Source organism: Dendronephthya gigantea, unplaced genomic scaffold (genome assembly GCF_004324835.1).
Source record: "Dendronephthya gigantea isolate DGI-Jeju-01 unplaced genomic scaffold, DenGig_1.0 000224F, whole genome shotgun sequence".
In the NCBI taxonomy this organism is placed as follows: Eukaryota; Metazoa; Cnidaria; class Anthozoa; order Malacalcyonacea; family Nephtheidae; genus Dendronephthya; species Dendronephthya gigantea.
This window is the reverse complement of record NW_021163234.1, coordinates 104,037-128,519: the sequence shown is the minus strand read 5'-3', so window position 1 is coordinate 128,519 and position 24,483 is coordinate 104,037. Positions and strand designations below refer to the sequence as shown.

At 37.3% G+C, this 24,483-nt stretch overlaps 1 protein-coding gene across 1 annotated transcript; it reads right to left on the bottom strand.

Annotated features, from left to right (window-relative positions):
- Window positions 1-19,864: 19,864 nt before the first annotated feature.
- LOC114540199 (H/ACA ribonucleoprotein complex subunit 2-like protein) lies at window positions 19,865-23,132 on the bottom strand. Its single transcript, XM_028560472.1, has 4 exons — window positions 22,872-23,132; window positions 21,609-21,678; window positions 21,185-21,290; window positions 19,865-20,478 (listed from the first exon to the last, which is right to left on the bottom strand). Exons 1-4 carry the CDS (start codon window positions 23,020-23,022, stop codon window positions 20,353-20,355), a joined length of 453 nt encoding a protein of 150 aa, XP_028416273.1. The 5' UTR covers window positions 23,023-23,132; the 3' UTR covers window positions 19,865-20,352.
- Window positions 23,133-24,483: the final 1,351 nt, after the last annotated feature.

Below are 24,483 nucleotides of genomic sequence, written 5' to 3'. Positions count from 1 at the left end.
TGGCGTGCTCAGTCACGCGTGGGAACACGCATCTCGCGAGGCTTGGGGTTTTTTTCATCTCTGAATTGGTTCCATATTTTTAATTTTTTATCATTTGTTAACGATATTATCTTAAGGCCCTATAGGAAAAGATAGCAATCCAATTGAATTTGTGCAATCAATATTAACCCCTAGATTTCAATGTCAGATCAAAAATCTGTGTATCTGGAGGACATGGGATTATTTCGTTCGGACTTTCGGTGAATTTGCGATGATTCACTCCAGCGAACTGAGCTATAATATTCAGACAATTGTCGCCGAAATCAGTGATTAGTCAATTTGTACTTGATTTAGTCAGGATATTTTTTCTGAATTCTCTCCCCTGCGAAAATGAATCAGGCCAATGTGCCTACAATAATCAACATCAAGTATTTTTTTTCGGTTAGACCGAATCAAGTATCAGGAAGTATGAAACAACGTAAGAGTTATAGTATCAACGGAAATCTTTTATTTAATAAAATATTTCGCAAGGCATGGTATGGGAAATGCTGCTCCAAGCTGAGGTTCCCGAGGAGTCACAAAACCTCAGTTATAAATTTGACGAATGGAATATAAATGATCAGAATCCCTCCGTGCGTTCGTCTCGCATATCAAAAGTAACCAAAATTAAACCCTGCTGTTTAACGTGTTATACGATACCGTGCGTTGCCACTTGCCAAATGATCGCCTTAAAGGTGTCAACGCTTATCTGTTCTGTCAGTTCCAGAGATTATATTCTTTCAAATTGTAATAGGAGACGGCATGGTAGAAAACACGGGTAACGGATAACCGGATAGCCGGATAGCCGGATAACCGGATAGCCGGATAACCGGATAACCGGAATGCCGGATAACCGGATAGTCGGATAACCGGATAGCCGGATAACCGGATAACCGGATAGCTGGATAGCCAATAACCCTAGTAACTGATCATTGATAAATATCAATGTTCGATATCAAAATAAAGATTATGGACAATATTTCTACTCTGAACGGTAAATTGGATTGTCCTTAAGTCTTACGCGCTATAGAATATAATAACTTTAAAAATATTCGTTGGGTTGAGTGAAAATATGAATGAAACAAGACAGAGGTAGAAACTGTGAATTTTCGACTGTATTTCAAAGCCATCTTAAGACAGAATGAAATACAATACTTTACAACGCAAACATATACAACACAGAGAGACGGAGAGCGCACGTGTCAATCCAGTGTGGGCGGAAGGTGTGTTAATCTAAGCAAGGCGAAACTAGATGATGTTAGGAATAAAAAGACAAAAAAAGACCGGACAAATAGAAAATTGTAGAGTAGATGTAATAGAAAGGTTTGTTATATGTTTGGTTAGGAGTGCTTCAAGAAAGGCGAGAATATGACACTGAATATTTCACCTCAATTATCCATACCGGTCGTCTTATGCACTTGTTTGTGTGTGCATGATACTTTCTTCATATTACAAGCACACATACTTGCGACTAGACTGCAAAGTTATTATATTACTTTTCGTCGTTATCCGGTTATCCGGCTATCCTGTTATCCGGCTATGCGGTTATCCGGTTATCCGTTACCCGTGTTTTCTACCATGCCATAGGAGACGGATATATTGATCTGCTATCAGTGGTGAGCATATAGCTTGTAACCCAAAGGGAAAGCGGAAAAGCCTCGCAGTATATGGCTGCAATTCTCTTCTCTAAGAACACCACCATCTAAGAACACCACCATCAATTTCAAGTTTCCCTAGATCTTCTCAATAAGGTTTACGTTTCTCCTAGCTTCTCCATACAAATTCCAGACACGTCAAGCAGTGATCACGTGTCAGGAACTTTGTGAATAGTTGTCATATATTGTGTCTGATGTTTATACTACTTTCTAAACAGTAAAAATACAACAGAACGTACATTGAACCTTCGTTCACATCAAGTAAGGTTTACCATGTCAAACGATAAAATGACTGCTTTCTATATTATATTTTTGCCCATGCGCGTAGACACCCTGTCAATTCAGTTGCGCGTGGAAGCTAAGTTGCTTCCGTAGCTATGTAAACAAAGGCTTGCTTTCATTTATGAATATCTGACACCATTTTGTTTCCTAATCTCACAATATGGTTTAAGTTTCATTTACTAATACAAATATATTATATGAGCGGCGAGGATTAAACTATATTCAAAATCTTGATTCGCCTATTTTTTGACTCAGGGACTTAGTAGGGGCTAAGTGGCGTAGCCAATCTGACGAATGATCCTGCTATGCTAGTATTTCGATGTTCATTAATTGACTGGGAAATCAATGGATTCAGTCTAAAGAAATGAACAATATAGTATGCTGCAAAATCGACAGGTTAACTACGCCACTGAAATAAGTCTACATAATTTCTTATAGACGTTTACATAGCATAAACATTTCAAACAGTCGTTAGTTTATTTTCCATTTTTAGTTTAAATTGTTTACATTCTTCGAATTATCTGTACATTTGTTAATGACTTAAGTTCTTGTTCTCAATATGTCCAAACATAACAGGAATGTTGCGTAACGCATAATGTTTCCCTTCTCTTAAAAGTTAGTCGCTTTCTTGTGTATCGAGGATGCCCTGAATCAGTTCGTAACCCTGCTGCAATCGCCGCGTTTCTGCGTGGGTTCGGGGTGACCTCTGTTGCTGTGGGGTTTAGGATTGTAGGTCAAGGGCGGTCGCACGATAATTCTAGATGACTAAGATGTTGTGTCGGAGGATACCATTGTTGGTTTTGTAAACTCACGCAATAAATATGAATTATTTATTGAAACAACAAGAACAGCACGATATTTACAAAACGATAAAGCATGACAAAATAGAAGCGCGCGAACAACGTGTTTCTGCGCATGTCCTAGTTTCCAGTCCTTACACTGCCTTTTCCTAAGAATGAACTGTGTCCCACAGTTTAATTAAATGTTAGTTTCGTATGGAGCGAGCCAGCCCGATGGTCTTCGCTATCGTTGAGGCCTTCCTTCAGGTTCCGGCACCGCTGGTTCTGCTTCGTCTTGACGCTGTTGTACCTCGCGTTCGCCGGCGGTATCTGCATGGACCGTCTACAATGACAACGTCATTCCTGTTCTCGACTGTCTTACCGAGTTACCGTCCTCAGCTACATGTTGTCTAGGGGTTTGTTCTGGTTGTACGGTTCTTCCTGCAACCCTGTGGTCTCGTAAAATCGTTTTAACTGATTGTGATGGACAATCCTTGGCTTCAGCCCAACCTTGCTAGAGCCCACGTACTTTATTCTGTATACTACATCCCCTAGGCGTTTAATAACTTTCCATGGACCCGTCCAAGGTTTGTTCAGCTTCATACATCTCCCTTTCCTGGTTTTCTGATCTTTCCACATTACGAAATCTCCTTTTGTAAACATTTCCCTTTGCCCACCTGGCGTAATAAGTTTTTTGTGTTCTGTGGGAAGACTCGAGCGTTTCCCTGCTGCATTCAAACGCTTTAGTAATTCTTTTCTTCAGTTCCGTTGCATACTCAGTGTGAGATATTTTGTTTACAGTTTGTTGATCATTCATAGCAAGGTCGCATGGTAGACGGAGTTCTCTGCCATATTCGAGGTAACTAGGGATGTAACCGGTGGAGCTGTGAACTGCTATATTGTATGCAAAACATGTAGACGACACATACAAGTCCCAATTTCGTTGGTCCTCAGCAACAACCTTGGCTAGCATGTTATTTACGGTACGAATGCTCCTTTCTGACGCCCCATCTGACTGTGGATGGAAAGGTGTTGTTTGTGTGTTCCAAATTTCTAAGAACGAACACACTTCATGGATAATTTCAGCTGTTAGATTCTTCCCTTGATCATGGTGGAGTTGTTCGGGTGCTCCATGTCGAGGGATCCAACCATCAAAGACTTTCTTTGCTATTGTTTCGGCCTTTTGATTTCTTAATGGAAATAATTCTAACCACTTTGTAAAGTGATCGACCACTACTAAACAATAACAGTATCCACGCAAACTTTGTGCGTACCCAGCGATATCCATAGTAACCAGTTCCCCGGGGCGGCATGTAGAAATTGATTGAAGTGGGGCTCTTTGTGTTGGTACCGGATTTCTTCTACGTTGACACATTTTGCATTTTGTGCACCAATCTTCAATTTCGGATGACATTAGGGGCCAGAAATACTTATCCTTGATCCTTTGCACTGTCTTCTTGAAACCGAAATGTCCCAAATCATTATGCATCATGTGTAGTACTCTAGGAATTAAACTACGGGGGATCACTATTGTACTCTTCCCATCGTTACTGTCATAATGGCACAAAACATTGTCTTTCCGTACATATAAGTTCGGTAGTTCGTCCTCGAATGCCTTTAATTCCATGTCCATGGTATTTATTTGTCGTATTCCCGATTGTAACATGGATTTCACTTGGTTTATCTTTTCACAACCTTCTTGTCGCTGGCGAATGTATTCTAAATTCCAGGGTGTTGGTTCTCGCATTGTAACATTTCGAATCCTACTCAAGGCATCCGCCACTGTGTTACTTCATCCAGGGATATGCTTAACCAAGAACTGAAACTCACGAATTTTTTCAACCCACCGCCACAAGCGGCCACTATGTTCTTTTGTTCGCGTTAGCAGCCATTTAAGAGATTGGTGATCCATGTATAAATCGAACTGATTTCCCAAAACATAAGGACGATACGCTTTCAGTGCTTCAACTACTGCCAAGCACTCCTTCTCCGTGGTGGAGTAGTTCATTTCGGCTTTATGTAGTTTTCTTCCGCCGCAACCAGTCGCTTTAGGCCAGATCTATCAGCCTGCTTGAGATAGTAACCAACAGCATAATCTGAAGCGTCACATGTCACAGAGAAACGACCAACGCGTTGTGGAAGTCTCAATGTTACTGAAGAACATAACCGTTCTTTTAGAAGGTCAAATGCAGCCTGGCATTCCCTTGTCCATAGAAATTGTTCTTTGTTTAAAAGGTTGTGGAGTGGAATGGCTATTTCGGCAAAATCTTTCACAAATCTCCTCCAGAACGTGCATACTCCCAGAACCGTCGCAATTCATCCTCGCTTTCCGGGGCTTTCCATTCTTGATTATATCCAGTTTCTCAGGTAGTGGTTTAACACCAGTATTGTCGATAACATGACCCAGGAATCTTACGGAACGTTTCGCAAACTGGCATTTCTTGCCAGATAATTTAAAACCCGGTCTTCTTACCATCTCAAGCAATTTATGAACTCCTTGCAAATATTTGTCAAAAGATCTGTGGAAAGAGATAACATCGTCAAGATATGCTATGATATCCTCAGTCTCCAATACTTGAACCATGTCCTCGACAACAGATTGAAAGGTTGCCGGTGCCCCTGCCAGCCCATAGGGCATCCTACTGTATTGAAATAATCCATATGGAGATACAAACGCCGTTTTTTCTCTGTCCTCTTCCACAATTTCAACTTGGTGGTACCCAGATACCATATATATTGATGTAAAATAGGATGCTCCAGCTAAACGATCAAGTGTTTCAGTTAAGTTAGGTAATGGGTAACTTGGAAACATTGTGGCTTCATTTAACTTTCGATAATCAACACATATCCGCAGGTCTCCTGATGATTTTCGAACTAGGACTAAAGGACTTGCCCATTCCGAACACGATTTCTCAATTATTCCATCTTTCAACATATTTCTCAAATCGTTTATAACCTCTTTCTGGTATACAAACGTCCTTTATGCATACGTCGTAATGGTTGCATGACTGGTACTGTACCTGGTTTCAGGTGTATGTGATGTTTTGTCCCTGACTTGCATGTCAATGAGACCCTAGGTCTCGTTTGTTCTTGGAGAAAACATCTGAGTAGGAAATGAGAAGCTTTTCAAGTTGTTCTTTTTCCTGCGCCTTTAGGTCAGTCTGACTTATTTCAATCCCAATATCTTGCAAAACCGTAATATTCTCAGTCTGGATAGAAGAGACAGTTGGATGTTGATCATCCTGAATCTGGTAGTCGTTAGCCGTGTTAAATACCTCTTCAATCTCAGAAAGTTTCGCAATTTTTTTATTTTTGAACAATTTAACATCATGAAAATTCAGATTTACTGCCTTTACCATAAAACTACCATCCTTACTTGGTTGTGCAACAGTTTTAGTTAGAGCAGTACCCCACCAGGGGCCGGTTGTTCGAAAGGCGTTTAGCTTAAACGGTGGGTAAGTTCAAAATGGAAAGCAAAACTATTTATTTATTGAACAGCTGAGCTGAAATATTTCGATGTAAATAGCTTAATTGTCGATAGAAGTTCATATTTAATGCCTAAGATGCAGATTTAGTCATTCACAAGATGCATGAGAGTAATTCTAAACTTTGGCTTATCCACCGTTTAAGCTAAACGCCTTTCGAACAACCGGTCCCAAATGTTTTACCTGACTCGAAAATCTCATTTCGACTGGTCTGATCTTTTGCTCGCATTTGGATTAGTAATTGGTGTCTGGCTGGTTGTTCTACAGTACATTTTGCAATACTCGCGGATATCTTCCTCCCCAGAAAACTTCTTGTCTGGGAGAACAATCTTCGTTGATCCCATGCTGCCACCAGTGTAAACTCACGCAATAAATATGAATTATCTATTGAAACAACAAGAACAGCACGATATTTACAAAACGATAAAGCAGGACAAAATAGAAGCGCGCGAATAGCGTGTTTCTGCGCATGTCCTAGTTTCCAGTCCTTACAGTTTTGACCTTTGCTCCCCGGATTTTCCCATCTCTTCCTTCCATAAGTTCCTCGACGACTCCTAGTTTCCAGTGACGACGGTTCTTCGCATCTCCTCTGATGATTACAACGTCTCCAATCGTAGGATGTGGGGTCTGTTCACTGCCCGCTCTCTGTGTTGTTCTCTAAGGGCAGGTACATGTCCCTTAGACCACCGCTTCCAAACCATCTCCTAGCTTGCACCGTGCAAGATACTTTGTTCTTTTTTTCACATCCTTGTCGGGAATCTGCCATGCTCGCTCTAGGTTCGGTAGATCATTCGGGTTTAGACCCAACATAGAGTTTGATGTAAGTTGAGGTAGGTAGCTCAAGAGTAGGATCCTCAAGGTAGCTCAATGGTCTATTATTTAAGGTTATTTCCACATTGAGAACGAGTTCTTCGAGTTCTGGCCAACTAAGAGTTGTGTTGCTAACGGTTTTGTAAAAGGCGTTCTTGATCAGCCGAATGAGGCTTGAAGCGTTCAAATTGACCGCCCCACTAAACTTCCATGTGATCGACTGTTGGGCAAGATAAGTGTTGAACTTTTCGCTTGCTTGCGCCTCTTTGAACCACTTCGCCGCATCACTTGTAACATGGCCTTAAAATGCTTATGAATTATTAATGAGTTTTTAAGATCGAATGATGAATGTATCCTACTATAATATGCATGTTCGCACGGGGCACAGGATTACTCCCGCTTGCGCCCATAAGCGAAGGGCAGGGGGGGGGGCAATTGCTCCTGCTGCCCCATAGTTTCGGCGCCCCGGCACTCTATTGCATTTCGCTAAAAAATTGTTAATGCAGATTAAGGTCATGTGACACGATGCAATTTTTCTTGCAACTTGCAATGCAATTCCATTTTTTAAGAGATGTAAATTAGTGAAGAGGCTTTAAAATTTAAGTGTAAAAAAAGCAATGGATTGTAACAAAGACAAAAGTTCGGTAGTTGCCAAATTTACATCTCTCAAAAGAAGAATTGCATTGCAATTTGCAAGAAATATTGCACCTTGTAACAGGGCCTTTATGCCAAAGTATAAATAATTAGGAATATTGGTGCCGGTGTCACAGGAAATTTGGCCCCCCCGAAAATTTGGCCCCCCCGGGCCAAATTTCCTAGGAAATATGGCCCCCCCGGGCCAAATATCCTAGGAAATTTGGCCCCCCCTTCGGAAATTTGGCCCCCTCTAAAAAACATAGTTTACCTTACCATTTTAAAGCTAGAGAAGTGTATAAAAGTTTTAAGTGTATAAAAGTCTATCTAGCCGTGGTTTGAGTTACAACTTACAAACAGCACAGACGGATTTTATATGGTTCATGTAACCTGTTTTTGTGTTTGCCGATTGTTTTTAAACGTTTTTATGCAAATTTGTATTAATTACTCCCTAAATGTTATCCGCATGCACATTAACACTTTCGCCAACGCATGTTGTCATCGCTTGCTAAAGTGCGGTTGTTATTCTGACGAATTTTATATTCTTACGAAGTTCAGAAACTTGTTGAATATTGAGTCAAAAGTTCGCGATTTCAAAACTATATCTATTTTATATATATATTGAGAGTATAAAGTATGTGTTATCGAGAGGGACCAAATTTCCGAACTGTGAAATACGTGATTTGTCCTCCCCAGAAATTCTTAATTTGGCGACCTTATAAATTATAGGCTTAGCGGTTATACATAAATAGGAAAGGTTGTTTTAGGCAATTACCACTTATTTACTTATTTTTCGATTAAAGCCCCTAGTAATGTTATGATAATCCTAGAAGTTAGCCACGTGCACATTAACAATATTCGTCTTAGCTCTTCGCCGAGATGAAAAGTTTTTACACAAATAAATGAAGCAAACTAAGTATGAATACAAACAAACATTTACGATCTTGCTTTTAGAAGCTTCGCGATTCTCGAACTCATGGATATAAAGTATATGTTTTCGAGGGGGCCAAATTTCCGAAAGGGGGGCCATATTTCCTAGGAAATATGACCCCCAGGGGGGCCAAATTTCCTAGGAAATATGGCCCGGGGGGGCCAAATTTTGGGGGGGCCAAATTTCCTGGGACACCGGTCTGGTTTAATCAAGAATTCGGTCTATATATATATATATATATATATTATATATATATATATATATATATATATATATATATATATATATATATATATATATATATATATACGGACAGTGTGGAGATGTTTCCTGCAGGATACCAGATTTGCATCATCACCGGTGTCGAATTTCTTAAAGCTTATTGCTTAAAGCTCAGTTTCAGCACATAAAACAATTATAACAGTCATATTAACATATCATTAAACAAAAAGAACTGGTAGGAAAGGTTGTAAATTGACAAGCGCGGGATAAGACCTAATGTGCAATCTCATATAAAGGTTTAGACAGACATAAAGAAAGGTAAACAATATGATGGAAAGATTTGTGGAGTTAAGTGACAATGAAATTCAAGTCAATATTCTAGTTCGCGCGCGTGGCTCCACGTGGAGGCTATGACGTATATAAAACGGGGGATGGCGACAATGGAGATTGAATAAGGGCGACAAAATTTTGAATGAAACTCAATAATTACTAATTCCAGAGCCGGTGCGGAGCGCCGTGCGGGTACTAATTCCACCCGGAAATAAGGAATTCCACCCGCGTGTATGTGACAAAACATAGTGTAATTCAAAGTCGCCCAAATTCTATCATGAACATTAGCCGTTCAATGCAAGTAAACACTTACCTTGAAAATAATTTTATGCCTAATTTCGTCGCTTCTTTTGTGCTTTCAGGTACAGTATTTTCGTCAAAGTAACGTATTTATATAATTTCTTCATCTGTTTATATATTCCCCTCTTGTTGCCCGGTTTTAAAGTTAGTGTAGAATAAATTGGCGTCCAAAAATAAACCGAACAGCTGGGCAGAATTCAGTCACGAATGTAAAATCTTCACAACATTTGCAAGTAAAACTCAATGTAAAACTTTCCACGCGAAGACTGAAAACATACAGTTATTTTCATCCGTTCCTTCAATTCCCAAAGTTGAAAAAGAAGAAGTTCCTTGGGTATAGAAAGACTGAGTCATATTCGCAAAAAACACGCCTTCTGCGGCATTTAGAGAGTATTATGAAACAGTAAAAAAATATTTCTGTCTGACGCGTATTCAAAATTCATATCATGCAGTCGTGATCATTAATAATATATTGTCTTCCTCTCCGGCAATAGTCATGAACAATGATTAACCAAGTTGTATGATTTCAATCATTTCATTCATAGTTCTTAATAAATTGTGATGAAAATGAAACGCTTTCGTGAAATGTTTTTATTGTCGGTAAGGCTTGTTTTCTTGATTTTGTTGCCACTGGTTGTTAAAATGGAAGAGCACTGCAGTTTTGAAGATGCAACAAACATTGCCATTCCTTTTCGTATCTTGTACAAAGGTATCGTAACGTAAATTATTGACATGTAAAAAATGCATGTACTTTTAAAGAACTAGATCTCTAGATGGTATATGACATTGTGAAATACAAATTTTATATGTTCGCCAAGCAATTAATATAAGTTTGTGTATCGTAGCCATATGAATTTATTATATTAATATAATCTGAACAATCTAACCTATAAGGGATTTGTTCGGTACAAAAAAATCCGAAAATAGGAATGTATGTCGGGAACAAGTTCTATTACGAAGCAACATCTGTGATGTTGTAGGATTTCACCGCATCTTTAAATTTCATCAAGTAATACCAATACATATAGAATTGTCGATGATTTATCAATAGATTATTACAGGGATGGCTCATTTGTACAAAAATATCGTATACGTGGAATGAAGTTTAAAAAAAATACGTTTAATCAAGTGCCTTAGTTTTTCGCCTTTGAGAAAAATCGTATTAACAGACGTAAAAATATCGTATTTTAAAACAGGTGTGTTGATACTATTTTTCAGCCAATTACCATGCAGACGGGTAATCAGCAAAGCAACCAATGACATCGCTTCTAATAGTTTATACGAATTTGTTATGAAATACCTTCTACAATTCCATCGATAATTCTAGATGTATTGGTATGAATAGATAACTGATTGATTTTGTTTAATATGATGCGCGCTGTTAGCGGGATAAAAATGATTACGGTGACAGGTTTGCGCACGGCAGCTCCAGCGTCGGGTATACCAGATGTATAAACAACTGATTTAACTACAGTTAATAGAATATACATGGTCGGGGACAGTTAATAGAATATATATGGTTGGGGAATAACTATATGTCGGGAAACATTTATGCAAAAAATTGTCACGTGTCCATTGTATTTTGAACAAATAAACCAATAGTATAAAGGTCTGAATTAACATGTTGTTCAAGTCACGGTTGAGGGGCTAAGCCAAGCCAAGCTAAGCCATTGCTATTGGTTAGTTGGGCAAAAATACAATAGACATGTCGCCGATAAGGAACCATTTTTTGCATAAATCAGGGGCCGGTTGTATCAAGCCCGTTTAGCTTAAAGTCAAAATTAAATAACACTCTTACATCTCTCTTGAATGAGTCAACTTGAACATTATGCACTGAATATGTAGTTGTAAACAGTATCTTTGTATTAAGGTTAAAAACATTTAGTTTGCTCGTCGAATAAAACGATAGACTTGCTTTCTATTTTGAACTTAACCACCGTTTAAGCTAAACGGGATTGATACAACCGGCCCCTGGACAATAACATAGATAATGAGTTGTATTGTACTTCCATGCATCTAGCCTCCAAACCATGCATGTATATTCTATAATAACTGTAATTTACTTTTCCCTTCTCCCGTGTAAAATAACATTTTAAAGATTTGCCTGTAATAGATTAGAACTACAGGGTGTATAAAAAAAAACGCAACCACTTAATATTCTAAAATTCATATTGTTCATAAGCTCAATAGATTTTATGCCCCTGGGATTTTAAAATGGCTTCTAATCGTACAGTTCAACTGCTAATAGTCAAATCAGCTAAACTAATAATGGTGCAGCTAACAACCGAACAACGAGTTTTTATTGTCGTGCATGATAACTTGAATGCTAACTCTCCACCTTGTAAAATAAATTGTAAATAAAATTTTACTCGTTAGATACTTTCAATTCAGCTCGTTGGTTTACCCACCCGACTTTGTTTACCGACGATTGTGCCGCTAGAATATGATTACAAGCTTTCTCGCATTCCAGGGGCCAAACGTCTTTTGTGTTGTAGAACAAAGAGGATATTCATGAATATTAAGTGGTTGCGTTTTTTTTTATACACCCTGTATTATTATAAAATAACATGTATATAACGCGTGTTCTGATTGGTTGAAGCCCGTATTTGGATCAGGCCATCCAAACACGGAAATTTCGCGGGAATTTAAAAACAAATTTATTATGGTTTGTTATTTTATGAAACAATTACTTAATGGTTTCCGTGTTTGGATGATCTGATCCAAACACTTGGGAATGTTGCTCGAGTTAAGAAAAGCTCGCAAAACACTCGCCTTCGGCTCTTGTTTCGCGCGCTTTTCTTAACTCTCGCAACATTCCCGCGTGTTTGGATCAGGCCATCCAAACACGGAAACCATTAAGTAATTTTATTATATGGCAAGCGCTTGTTTTGGTTAATTCTGCAATTTGATTGGCTGCTGACAGGTCCGGATTTCCCCGCATTGCCCACGGGCAATACGCAATTCTTATTGCCCTGTGAAAACAAGGCAAAACTCACGGCAAAAACTAACTAAATTTAAACTGAAAAACAGATTAAATTCTTAAACGGAAAATAATGAATTTGAAATAAAAATAATAAATTTATATTTTACAAAATAGAGCGGTTTTTTTTTCACTTTAGGCCGATGTTTTGGTGTCGTGTGCCCGGATGAGATTGATCATTAAAATTACTCATAAAGAATTAATCATTACAATGTCTGCATGAAATATGCCATATAATAAAAAACTTACTAACTTCGACTGTTCGGTCTGTACGGTAAAATATCAAACCTCGGTCTTGGTGTATTGACCTTGCTATCGCTCGGTCAATACGGCAAGACCTCGGTTTGATATTTTACCGTACAGACCTCACTCTCAGTCAGTAAGTTCTTAGTATTTATAAAATAACATGTATATAACGCGTGTTCTGATTGGTTGAAGCCCGTGTTTGGATCAGGCCATCCAAACACGGAAACCATTAAGTAATTGTATAATTTACAATAGAAATTGTCTCGATTGTTGAGTGTTGTTGTTATGAATATTGCGTTGTGATTTGTCGTAAACAACCGAGAACTTGCACTTCTAAGGTTCTTCGAATAACAACAGACGAACGTCAGTTTATAAATATTATTACGTATCAAGCAAAAGGAAAAAAATACACGCGAGTATAAGATTACTGTTCGTACTTGAGTCAATGTCTAACTTCAACTGTTATTCCCGCTCTTTCTTTATATTAACATGTCCTACTGATCTCTATCTTATTAACTGTACCGTCGCTAATCCGCGACAAGAAATGAGTCTAGAAGTTATACAGAAATTATAGTACGAATATTTGTTAGTTGACTTAATTCATAGTTCGTGGTGAAAACCTTTTGAACATCCCAACCAGCAAACCGGCTAAATCCGATTTTTTCTACATTGATTGTATAAAAATAGATTATTGACTTTTTCAAGATTGTTCGCGATGTTGTTTTATTTTTTTACATTAAGGTTACCTTTCTCAGGTAAATAAAAAATTCGTAAAATACCTAATTCGCACATTTCTTAACCTCATATTTCCAACTAACTTATAGATGTCTGTTCTCTAACAAAAAACAAGCTCTATGAATCTACGTATGGTCTGAAAAATAGTTGCGCTCACAAATGTTTGCTAGATCCATTCTGTGTTGGGTACAACTTCTAAAAGAAGAAAGCGAAGCAAAACTGCCAGTTAACATACACGCTGGAACACAACTTCTCAAACTGCGAAGTAGATGAAAAGGGATGGATATTCTATTATCTAATCACGGAAAGAAAGGTAAGGGTTTATCACCGAACCGGCGCGACGTGAGGGTACTAAAAGTTTGTATTTCAATGAGAACGTGAACATGCAATTTCATCTCGTCTACTCCCAGACAGGAAAAGGCACAGTTTGTTCTATTTACATTAAAATATACGTCTAAATACACCTCAGGTGCCGTGCAGTAAAATGAAGAATTGTAAAAATGGTGGAAAAACTATCATTGACCTTCAAAATGGGCCAGGATCTGATCCATATAAGTGTAAATGTCTAGACGAATACAAGGGAGATCACTGTGAAATTAGTGAGTTGAACTATAATATGTCTTAATAATTATTGATCATTGAATGTGGTTGAGCCAGTGGCGGACTACCGAAGGGGTCAAGGGGTATTTGCCCCTGCCCTAGTCGTTTCTCTCCCCAGCCTTCTAAGGTTTCATCAACAATAAGCCACCCACAAATTTTTCATATTATTTTTTGAATGGCCACACAAATTCCAACAGAACAGATTTCAACAGAACAAATTCCAACAGAACAAACTTCGACATCCCCGAGAAACTGTGCTACAGGTAAGCGATCTGGTGTAATTATGAATTGAACACCAATGAATTGGGCAAGTGTTGAGCACAATATGAATTCTGTAAGTGGCTGACATGGCAAGTTGGTAAATTGTGTATACTTTTGTATTATGTTACACTATCTTAACTGGGGAGGGGGTGCAATCACAGGTTTTACCGATGCACACATGGCACTTTAAGTGCGTCTAAAGAAAACATATAGCCTTTTGGTCGATTTATCAACAGACGAGTGACTTGTCAAATTATCGCTAGCAAGGTGAGCAAAGTTCTACTTTTCACCGACGTTTGTGTGCTGTTACCGACCGACATCGCGTTAAACCGACCACTTTGCCAAAACTGGGGATGTAGCACCCGCCCACACACCAGCTAGCAGGCTGGAATAATATAATTATTTTTAAGTGGCGACCTGTGAAGTGAAAACAAGTTTAGGGAAATGCTGTGTTTTCCCGTTTTATTATCGTGGAATAAAGTATAGCGCGTGTACAACAGTGGCCAACAATAATGTATTCTGGTGTGGAATCACGACATACGTCATAGATGATGTATCGACATGGGAGAACTGTGCCACCGGTAAGGGATATGGTACAATATTAACTAAAAAGTCCTTCGCTATTACTCTTCTTGCATGTCTGCACAATTTACTTAGTCAGCACTTGCCAACCATTTGAATCAAGATGCATTGTAGTATACGCCAAATTTAAAAGCGTATATACAAAAAATTGTTTCTCTTATATTCTTTGAAAAAAAATTAAGAATCTTTTCATGCCATACTGCAAGCTCAATAACTCTAAATGGAAGATGTCGTCAATCACTAAATCCAGTTATACTCTCAAAGATGAAAAATGGCTGATTTTTCAAAACATGATAACTTTCGAAATATAGAATATCAACATGGAATTGCTTTTAATTAGCTTTAAATATCATTCATGATGAGATGATCTACAACTGTTAAGATTGGTGCAATAGTACTAGTCTAGCAAGCCACAAACATAAAACGTCAATTACTTATATCTTACAAAAACTTACACTATTTTACTACAACTTAACGAAATACAATTATTTCAGTGCCCCAATGAGAAAAATGTGTGTATAGTCGGTCCTGAAACTTTTATCTAATTAGCTAACTTCAATAACTCATGAGTTATCTTGCTTGAGAATTTAAGAACTGTGATTTCAATATAAATATGTTAGATGTAAAAGCTAGTAAAACTATGGAGGTTCGATTAAGAAGACTAAGAAGTATTTCAGGAGTACTGGTTAACTGGTTAAGTCCTAATTATTTTACGACCACCTTATTTTTAATTTACGACCACCTAATCAGTTAATAAAATAAAAGGGAACTCAATCAATGTAATCAGTGGACGTAATGTGTTAAATGAAAAAAATGATGTAAAATGCCAAATTCCCGTTGATAGTTACAATAGACCTTTTTGGTAATTACGTCACAACATTTATCGTCGCAGCGTTTTAAATTTAGAACCACCTTAAATGAAATGGAGCTATGTGGAAAGATGCAAAACATCCTTCTTCAACACATGCATGAAAAATATTTTTTCACTTTACCAAAAAAATGTAGAAATAAGGGGCTAAGACCGCCAGCCTTCCATACTAATTTGTCCAAATCAAAAATTATTTTTCATGCATGTGCTGAAGAAGGATGTTTTGCATCTTTGCACATAGCTTGTGAGAGTAAAACTTGACACCCATCTCTTTAAAAGGTGGTTCTAAATTTAAAACGACAATGTTGTGACGTAATTACGGATAAGGTCTATTAGTCATACCAATAGTATACTCTTATTTTTAAGGAGCGACTTGCGAAGTGAAAACAACATCGGGAAAATGCTGTGTTTTCCCGTTTTATTATCGTGGAATAAAGTATAGCGCGTGTACAACAGTGGCCAACAATAATGTATTTTGGTGTGGAATCACAACATACGTCATAGATGATGTATCGACATGGGAGAACTGTGCCACCGGTAAGGGATATGGTACAATATTAACTAAAAAGTCGTTCGCTTTCTTCTTGCCGTCTGCATGATAAACTTAGTCAGCACTTGCCAACCATTTGAATCAAGATGCATTGTAGTATACACCAAATCTAAAAGCGTATATACAAAAAATTGTTTCTCTTATTCTTTGAAAAAAAATTAAGAATCTTTTCATTCCATACTGCAAGCCAAATTACTTTAAATGGAAGATGACGTCAATCACTAAATCCAGTTATACTCCCAACGATGAAAAATGGCTGATTTTTCAAAACATGATAACTTTCGAAATATAGAATATCAACATGGAATTGCTTTTAATTATAGCCTTAAATAACATCCATGATGAGATGATCTACAACTGTTAAGATTGGTGCAATAGTACTAGTCTAGCAAGCCAGTGAAGCCACAAACATAAAACGTGAATTACTTATCTTACAAAAACTGTCACCATTTTACTACAACTTAACGAAATACAATTATTTCAGTGCCCCAATGAGAAAAATGTGTGTATAGTCGGTCCTGAAACTTTTATCTAATTGACTTCAATAACTCATGAGTTATCCTGCTTGAGAATCTAAGAACTGTGATTTTTCGTTTGCTTATAAGAACGAAATACATATGTTAGATGTAAAAGCTAGTAAAACTATGGAGGTTCGATAAATAAGTATTTCAGGAGTGCTGGTTAACTGGTTAAGTCCTAATTTTTTTACGACCACCTTATTTTTAATTTACGTCCACCTAATCAGTTAATAAAATAAAAGGGAACTCAATCAATGTAATCAGTGGACGTGATGTGGTAAATGAAAAAAATGATGTAAAATGCCAAATTCCCGTTGATAGTTACAATAGACCATTTTGGTAATTACGTCACAACATTTATCGTCGCAGCGTTTTAAATTTAGAACCACCTTAAATGAAATGGAGCTATGTGGAAAGATGCAAAACATCCTTCTTCAACACATGCATGAAAAATATTTTTTTTACTTTACCCAAAAAATGTAGAAATAAGGGGCTACGACCGCGAGCCTTCCATACTAATTTGTCCAAATCAAAAATTATTTTTCATGCATGTGCTGAAGAAGGATGTTTTGCATCTTTGCACATAGCTTGTGAGAGTAAAACTTGATACCCATCTCTTTAAAAGGTGGTTCTAAATTTAAAACGACAATGTTGTGACGTAATTACGGATAAGGTCTATTAGTCATACCAATAGTATACTTTTATTTTTAAGGAGCGACTTGCGAAGTGAAAACAACATCGGGAAAATGCTGTGTTTTCCCGTTTTATTATCGTGGAATAAAGTATAGCGCGTGTACAACAGTGGCCAACAATAATGTATTCTGGTGCGGAACCACAACATACGTCATAGATGATGTATCGACATGGGAGAACTGTGCCAGTGGTAAGGGATATGGTACAATATCATAGGCGTACGGGCGCAACTTCGTTTGGGGGGGCAAAAAAAAATCGCCCGAATTTTTGAATTACACAATGTGCCCGAATTATAACTTTTACCAGATTTGTAACAATAGATTTGGCAAAGCGGCGGATGTACTTTTAAGAAAGTATAACAAAAATAGCGAAATAGAATACAAATATGTTATATATATTACAAAATTTGGTTTTAAAAATTTTAGCTATGTAATTTAGCTTTCAGTTTGCCCGAAGTTTCGGCTGAACTTTGCCCGAATTTCTTGATTCTCGAAATTTTTGGGGGGGCAACTGCCCCCCCTGCCACCCTGTCTCGTACGCCTATGTACAATATTAAGGAAGGGTAAAACGTCCCACGCAATACGTTAAAGCCCATCACAGAGAGCAAGTTTTCTATGGCAATTGCAGTGTTATGCACAACAAATTTTCTATGAGAAATGTTTTCTTTGACAAGTTTTATTTGTTCGTGTGAACGTGCCAACACGTTTACTTTGACAATTTAGTTTGCAGTTAGCGATGTAATCGTACAGCGGAAAACGTACGCGCGCTAAGAGGCGCCATTTTAAAATTTCATTTCTGAATAATGTAATAACGGGAGGATTGTACTGTAATTATAACGTAATTCAGTCTTTTTCTTGTTTCTATCTCTATATGATTCCGAATTGATATTGAAGATGGCCTCCCTATTGCTTAAGGTTGTTGATGAGGTACTGAAAGTACATAATGTGTGTTAAGCCCCGTTTACACTACGTACACTCACAATTTTATTCGTGCTCAGGCTACCAAAATAAAGGCCGGGCACGGGTACCTATTTTAGCCGTGCCAATAAATCGAGTATAGTGTAAACGGGGCCTTACATGAGTTTAAGATCGCCGCCCATCGAAATTCTTTATAGTAGTGAAGAGTTCAATTTTCCCAATGGGTTTAAAAATTATAACATGAAAAGCAAAAGGTGAGAAAGGCTAATTGGCAACGAGCCCCCCAGGATCAACCGTCCGTAACATATATTTAAACCTCCCAACGGAATTAGTGTCCTCTTGGCATTTCGTTAATTTCCAGCTATGGCTATATGCAAAATTGGATGTACAACTCACTGAATTCATAAAATTTTATCGTAGTTCACGAGTGCTGAAACAATTCAACCTGCATGGTCAGTAGATGATGAGATGAACAATTTGTGTGATATCGTCAACAGATGGAGAGAAGTTTTCATTTGTTATTCAGAAACAGCGAATATTACTGCAGTCATATATTGTATCGTGCATACATAGAAGTAATGTTGATTTTAAGATTGTATCATATCACATAAATAGCCTGTAATGTAATAAGCAACCGTATAATATCATACGTTAAAATGGTCGTGAGAATTTACCAACAAAGATTTTACTTTCCTGTTTTACCGCTAACGCAGTCCTTATTTAGGTATTCAATACAGTAAAATAAATGTTGCTGGAGTAAGTACTCCTGCAACTGTTTCACCATCTAGGTCAAATAAAACAAATACATCATAAAATACCCCCCCATAAAAAAGACCCTTTTTAAAGACCTGTTCACACGATCCAATTTTGTTGAATCCAATTCCCTTCAGATGGATGTATTATAGTCTGTTGGCTAGCAATAGGAATGAGCGTTATACGAAAAGCAAAGACCCCGGGTACGAGGTTGTTCATTCATGAGCGGCAAAGAAACCAAAACCAACGCAGTACTGCTTTGTTGACTACATTCAGCACATGCATTCAGCACATGCACATTGAGCACATGCAGACTACATTCCATACGTCAGAAGTGAATTGGATCCGATAGAATTGCCTTAAAAGACATTGACAAAAAATTTACTTTAGTCCGAGGTAATAACCCTAGTATAGGTAATCGTATTAGCACTTTTGTATTCTGTAAAGCCCGTTTTCAGGCTAGGCGAATTTATTTGCGAACTGATAAAAGTAGGAAGCGAATAAATTCGCCTAGTGGAAAATGGGCTTAAGTCAACCTTTGTTGAATGTAGAGGTTTAAAGTTTAAACTTAAACGGGTCTTAATTTCGAGTGGAATTATACACACATCAAATTCAAGCCAGGAACAGTTGATGGAAAAATGAGTCAACTATCGGTCCTCCGGCAGGAATCGAACCTATGCTTTTGCAATGCCGGTGCAATGCTCTTGCCACTGAGATACAGAGCCAGAGGTAGCTGACAAGAGCAAGCGTGGTTAATGTGTATAGGATGGTAACGCCGGGAATGTAGTTTCACTAATGTAGTTTTACTAATACCATCTGTCCAAGCATTATTTTGAGTCAACTGATTTAAAAATTTTTCCATATTTTTCTGATGATATGGTCCTAGTGGGATGGAAAATATTTCCAAACAGGCAATCATTTTACGTCCACGGGCTGATGTCACCAACAGAGATTGAAGAACCTAGTCTCTTCCGCAGGCATCTCTTATGTATTAAAAAAATGCATATTTGGCTTGGGCTAATATAACTAATATAAATACATAAGAGGTATGCCTGCGGAGGAGGCTGCAGAAAACAGGAACCACACGATTTTTTTGGGCAATAATAATTTCACTCCTAAGAATTTACGCCTTTTATACAAAACTATAAATATACACATGCACGTTCGAAATAAAACAATCTAGTTATGAACAACACGAGCCAATTTACAAAGGTAACGGTAATGACTTTACTTCAGCAAAGCATTTCTCATATTCGTCTTTGATATCATCGTGACATTGGATCATCACAGTACATGTCGGCCTTTTCGAATTAACAGCTAGTCCAAGATTCTACATACGAGAAAACGACTTTGTTTAGGAAAAACCCCCAAATTATTATTACTATTTGAACGAATATTACAGAATTACACAAAGTTAAACATGTAGAGGATTTCAAGCTATCTTTTCTCTTCTAGCTGTGAATGGCACTGAATGCAGGGCACTTATCTGATGCAGGGGCATAACTAGAACGGTAATTGGGGGTATATATATATATATATATATATATATATATATATATATATATATATATATATATATATATATATATATATATATATATATATATATATATTTCGACTCTATTTCAATACTCTATTTCTATTTTATTACTCTATTTCTGAAGTCTATCCCAAGTTTGTCAGATGGAAGAACATTAATCAGCTGAGAAGGAAGAAGAGACAACACAGATTCCACAAACTATTGCTAAATGATGCTATCAACGAGAAGAACGCTGACATTATAGGTTTGACAATGACTTTGAAATAGAGGCGAAATATCACCTTAAATATTGTGTCTTGTTTTTTAATAACTCATATCTTGAGTTTACTAGATGTTTATTTTCGGAGTATGTTTTCTCTTATATTAAGTTTTGACTGTCCGACGGATCTCTATTGTAGGCTATTGCACTTAAAAAGAAATCCGTTGGGCAAGAACTGAATATACGAATAAACACACAAAACACTAACTGAATGTGGTATTTACTACCAATACCTACTTGTCTTGATGGAACATAACAATATGGTATACTCCGGTTTTCACACATCACTGGCAGATGTGAATACACATCAATGGGGGTCACATCACCAGCCAAAATAACAATTCTATTCAGAAGGGAAAATGTTCAGATAGTGGACATGTATTTATCGCAGTAGCTACATATTCCAAAATTCAAATGGCTTAGGATGCAATATCTTAACTACAGCCCTCTGATGGGAATATCAATTTGCACCAGGCTTTAAATATTTATTCACTTTTAAAAAAGTGACAAATAATGACAGACACATTAAGACATATTTCAGTTTAAATTATGAATAAATTACCCAAACAGACAATTGAAAACTATAGGTAAAAATAAACATGAAAATGATTTCCTATCATTTGGACCAGCAAAGAATGTAGAGTTCAGCAGGATAACCTACCCTTTTTTACCCTTCCTAAGGGCTTTTGTCACCTCTTTGACGCCTCTGTTCACTGCTTTAACTTTTACAGCTGAAGTTAAACAATTTAGGAACTTGCTCAACACAATTTTGCTAACAGTAGTTTTTTAATCAACAACTTCTTGGTCTAAAATTTTAAATTCAGGCCACTGAATACTCAAAATATCATTGAAAGGAGGGAAGCATTAAAAAAGCATGAAACCATTAAGGTGGATTGTCTAGATTGTCTCTAAACTTCCAAATACTCCAAAATTACTTATAACTTGGGCACTAATTTTCGTACAAATCCCCTAAATTTTTATTGATACCTAAATTTGCACCCCCCAGATCATCACTGAATTTTCTGCAATATCTACATTGTAAAATGGCACTGTTGGTGGATTAAGTTATAGTCACAGTCTGGTGTTAATGAATGGGGGTATTAAATGAAGACAAAACATATAGATTGAGAGGGTCCATAAAAAGTATATTGTTATCAATTATTCAACATGTATTTCATGGTAATTGATATCTATTTCATAGCTTGCCGGCAAGATATATCATTGCTGATGTAAGAATAAAACTCAGCAGGGTCCAACTGTCCAATGCTGATTTTTTGTATTGTTTAAGTAGCTTAGTACATTCAGGGGCAGATCCAGCTCTACTAATTACCCGCTTCAAAAAGTTTTGAGACACAAACCAAATTTTAGTTAATTATTCATAGATTATCCGAATCCACCACTACTGACTCACTGAGTACATTACAGATGTTTGGAGGCTATTTGAATCATTTTGACTTGTGCATTCAGCCATTTGGAAATTTATCAAGCTTTAAACCCATTCTGCCACCAGCTGGGTTTTAAAGTCTCATTTGTTTCAAATAGTCAGGCCAAATGGCCAAATTGGGAACATGCAGAAAAACAACAAATTATAATAATAGCTCAGCCACCATGCTACTCAAAATTGATGACTCCACTGCTGTACTCTTTTGAACACTACAGATTGGCAACTTGGGCATATTCATATAAATAGGTACACGAATAATAATTTCTGGCATGAATCATATAATATTCTACATTTGGAGGACTAAAACAACTCAAAAATGCAGGAAATCATCACGTTTGCTGTCCAGACTTTCTAACATGTTTTCCCCCCTAAACACTGGCTGCGGCCTACGCCACTAATATACATCTACCATGTCCGTTGGTTAAATAAATTGGTCGATTGAGAAAAACGAAGAAGACAGGTTTTTTTAAGCATACGTACCTTTCTTAGCCGTTTTACGTAACGTCTTGGTTAACTTTCTCGCAGCCAAAGGCTTAGCAATTTCATTCACCATTTTGGCAAGTTCGCTGTATGAAAGCCTAGCACTCTCATCTGCCATTGATTCGTTCATACCTTCGGTCGAGGTATCCATAACTTTACTTTTACTGTTAAATCTGGTTTCTAATGATTAATCCTCTCCGTCTTCTAAATATTTTTTGATCCTGATTAATAAACCTTGCACGTGCTGCACACATAACACTCGGCTTTACTTCGCCCAAGTTCGGCTTCAATCGGCTCGCCTTCGTATGTTGGCCAATGTTTGCGCGATGACAGAACATTTAAAAGGGGTAACGGGGAATCGGGGAATGGGGGAATCGGGGTATAGAAGGATCGGGAATGGGAGAGCGGGAAATCGGGGAAACCGGGGTACAAGGGAAACCGGGACGCAGGGTAATGGAGGAACTCGGGAGCGGGATATGGATCTGATCACAATTATACATGTGTATAATGTATTGTATAAAACATATTAGAAAGCAAAATGAAAATTATATACACAGAACAGTTTCTTGAGCAATGTTATTACTGCAATATAACATATGTTCTGTTGCATTTTTCATTATATTTTGAATAGATATCACTATTCAATTGAAAATTTGCATGCCAACTAAATGAACACACAAGCTTATAGTTTCCACATGCTTTTAATTAAAAGCCCCACTGAAAGGGATTTATATTATGATTTTTCACTTGGGTAAAATCTAATACAATAAAGCCTAAGTTCACAATAACACTTGCCAGGTTGGCATTATGCAAAATAGTAACAATAAATATATTTCAAATTAGGATCTTAAATGCAGAAAGCGATAATACTGTATACATGTCTATGATGTGGATAGTATATACTATATACTAACATAAGAGAATATATATACTAACAGTTGTTCTTTAATTAGGTTCAACAATATTACTCTTAGTTTAGCTGTTCAACGAGTCAATAGTTCCACCGTTCCACCGGTTCCCCGATTCCCCCTTTTAAAGATAAGATAGCCCTCTTATAAATGAGTGACAAGAACATAAGCGTATAGGTTCGATTCCTGCCGGAGGACCGATAGTTGACTAATTATTTGTCAACTGTTCCTGGCTTGAATTGTGTATGATACCACTCGAAATTAAGACCCTTTATAAAAACCTCTTATAAATAATGTTAGAGCTCAGTGGCTCCTATGTGCAGGGCATAGAAATTCACAGATCGAAATCACTAGTTCGAAATGGCTATCTTTAAGACGGATGAAGCAAGAGGGAATGCGAATTAAGGAATTGAGGTATCCCAAAATTGGGGAGTCGAGATGGTCTGAAAATCACGGAAATCAGAGAAAAAATTGTTTAGGATTGCTAATTAAGATTGCTAATTAGAATTTCTTCTTCTGCGATTTTCTTCTTTTGATAAATATGAACGAGTAATTAGTTACGAATTCTCTAGATGTATAAGAGCTCTTATTTGAACATAACTAATTCACTCGATAACATCAAAAGAAGAAAATGGCACATAAAATCGATGAAAACGGGCATAAAGACGAGAAATAAGGAATATATATTGCTAATCATCTTGTGA

Excerpts from the sequence above, each read along its gene's own strand:
- LOC114540199 (XM_028560472.1), bottom strand. The coding sequence starts at position 23,022 with ATGGATACCTCGACCGAAGGTATGAACGAATCAATGGCAGATGAGAGT. Across the intron at positions 21,679-22,871 it reads ACGTAAAACGGCTAAGAAAG|CTGTAAAAGTTAAAGCAGTG; the intron begins GTACGTATGCTT and ends GTTTAACTTCAG. Across the intron at positions 20,479-21,184 it reads GTTATGTTCCATCAAGACAA|AATCTTGGACTAGCTGTTAA; the intron begins GTAGGTATTGGT and ends TCTCGTATGTAG.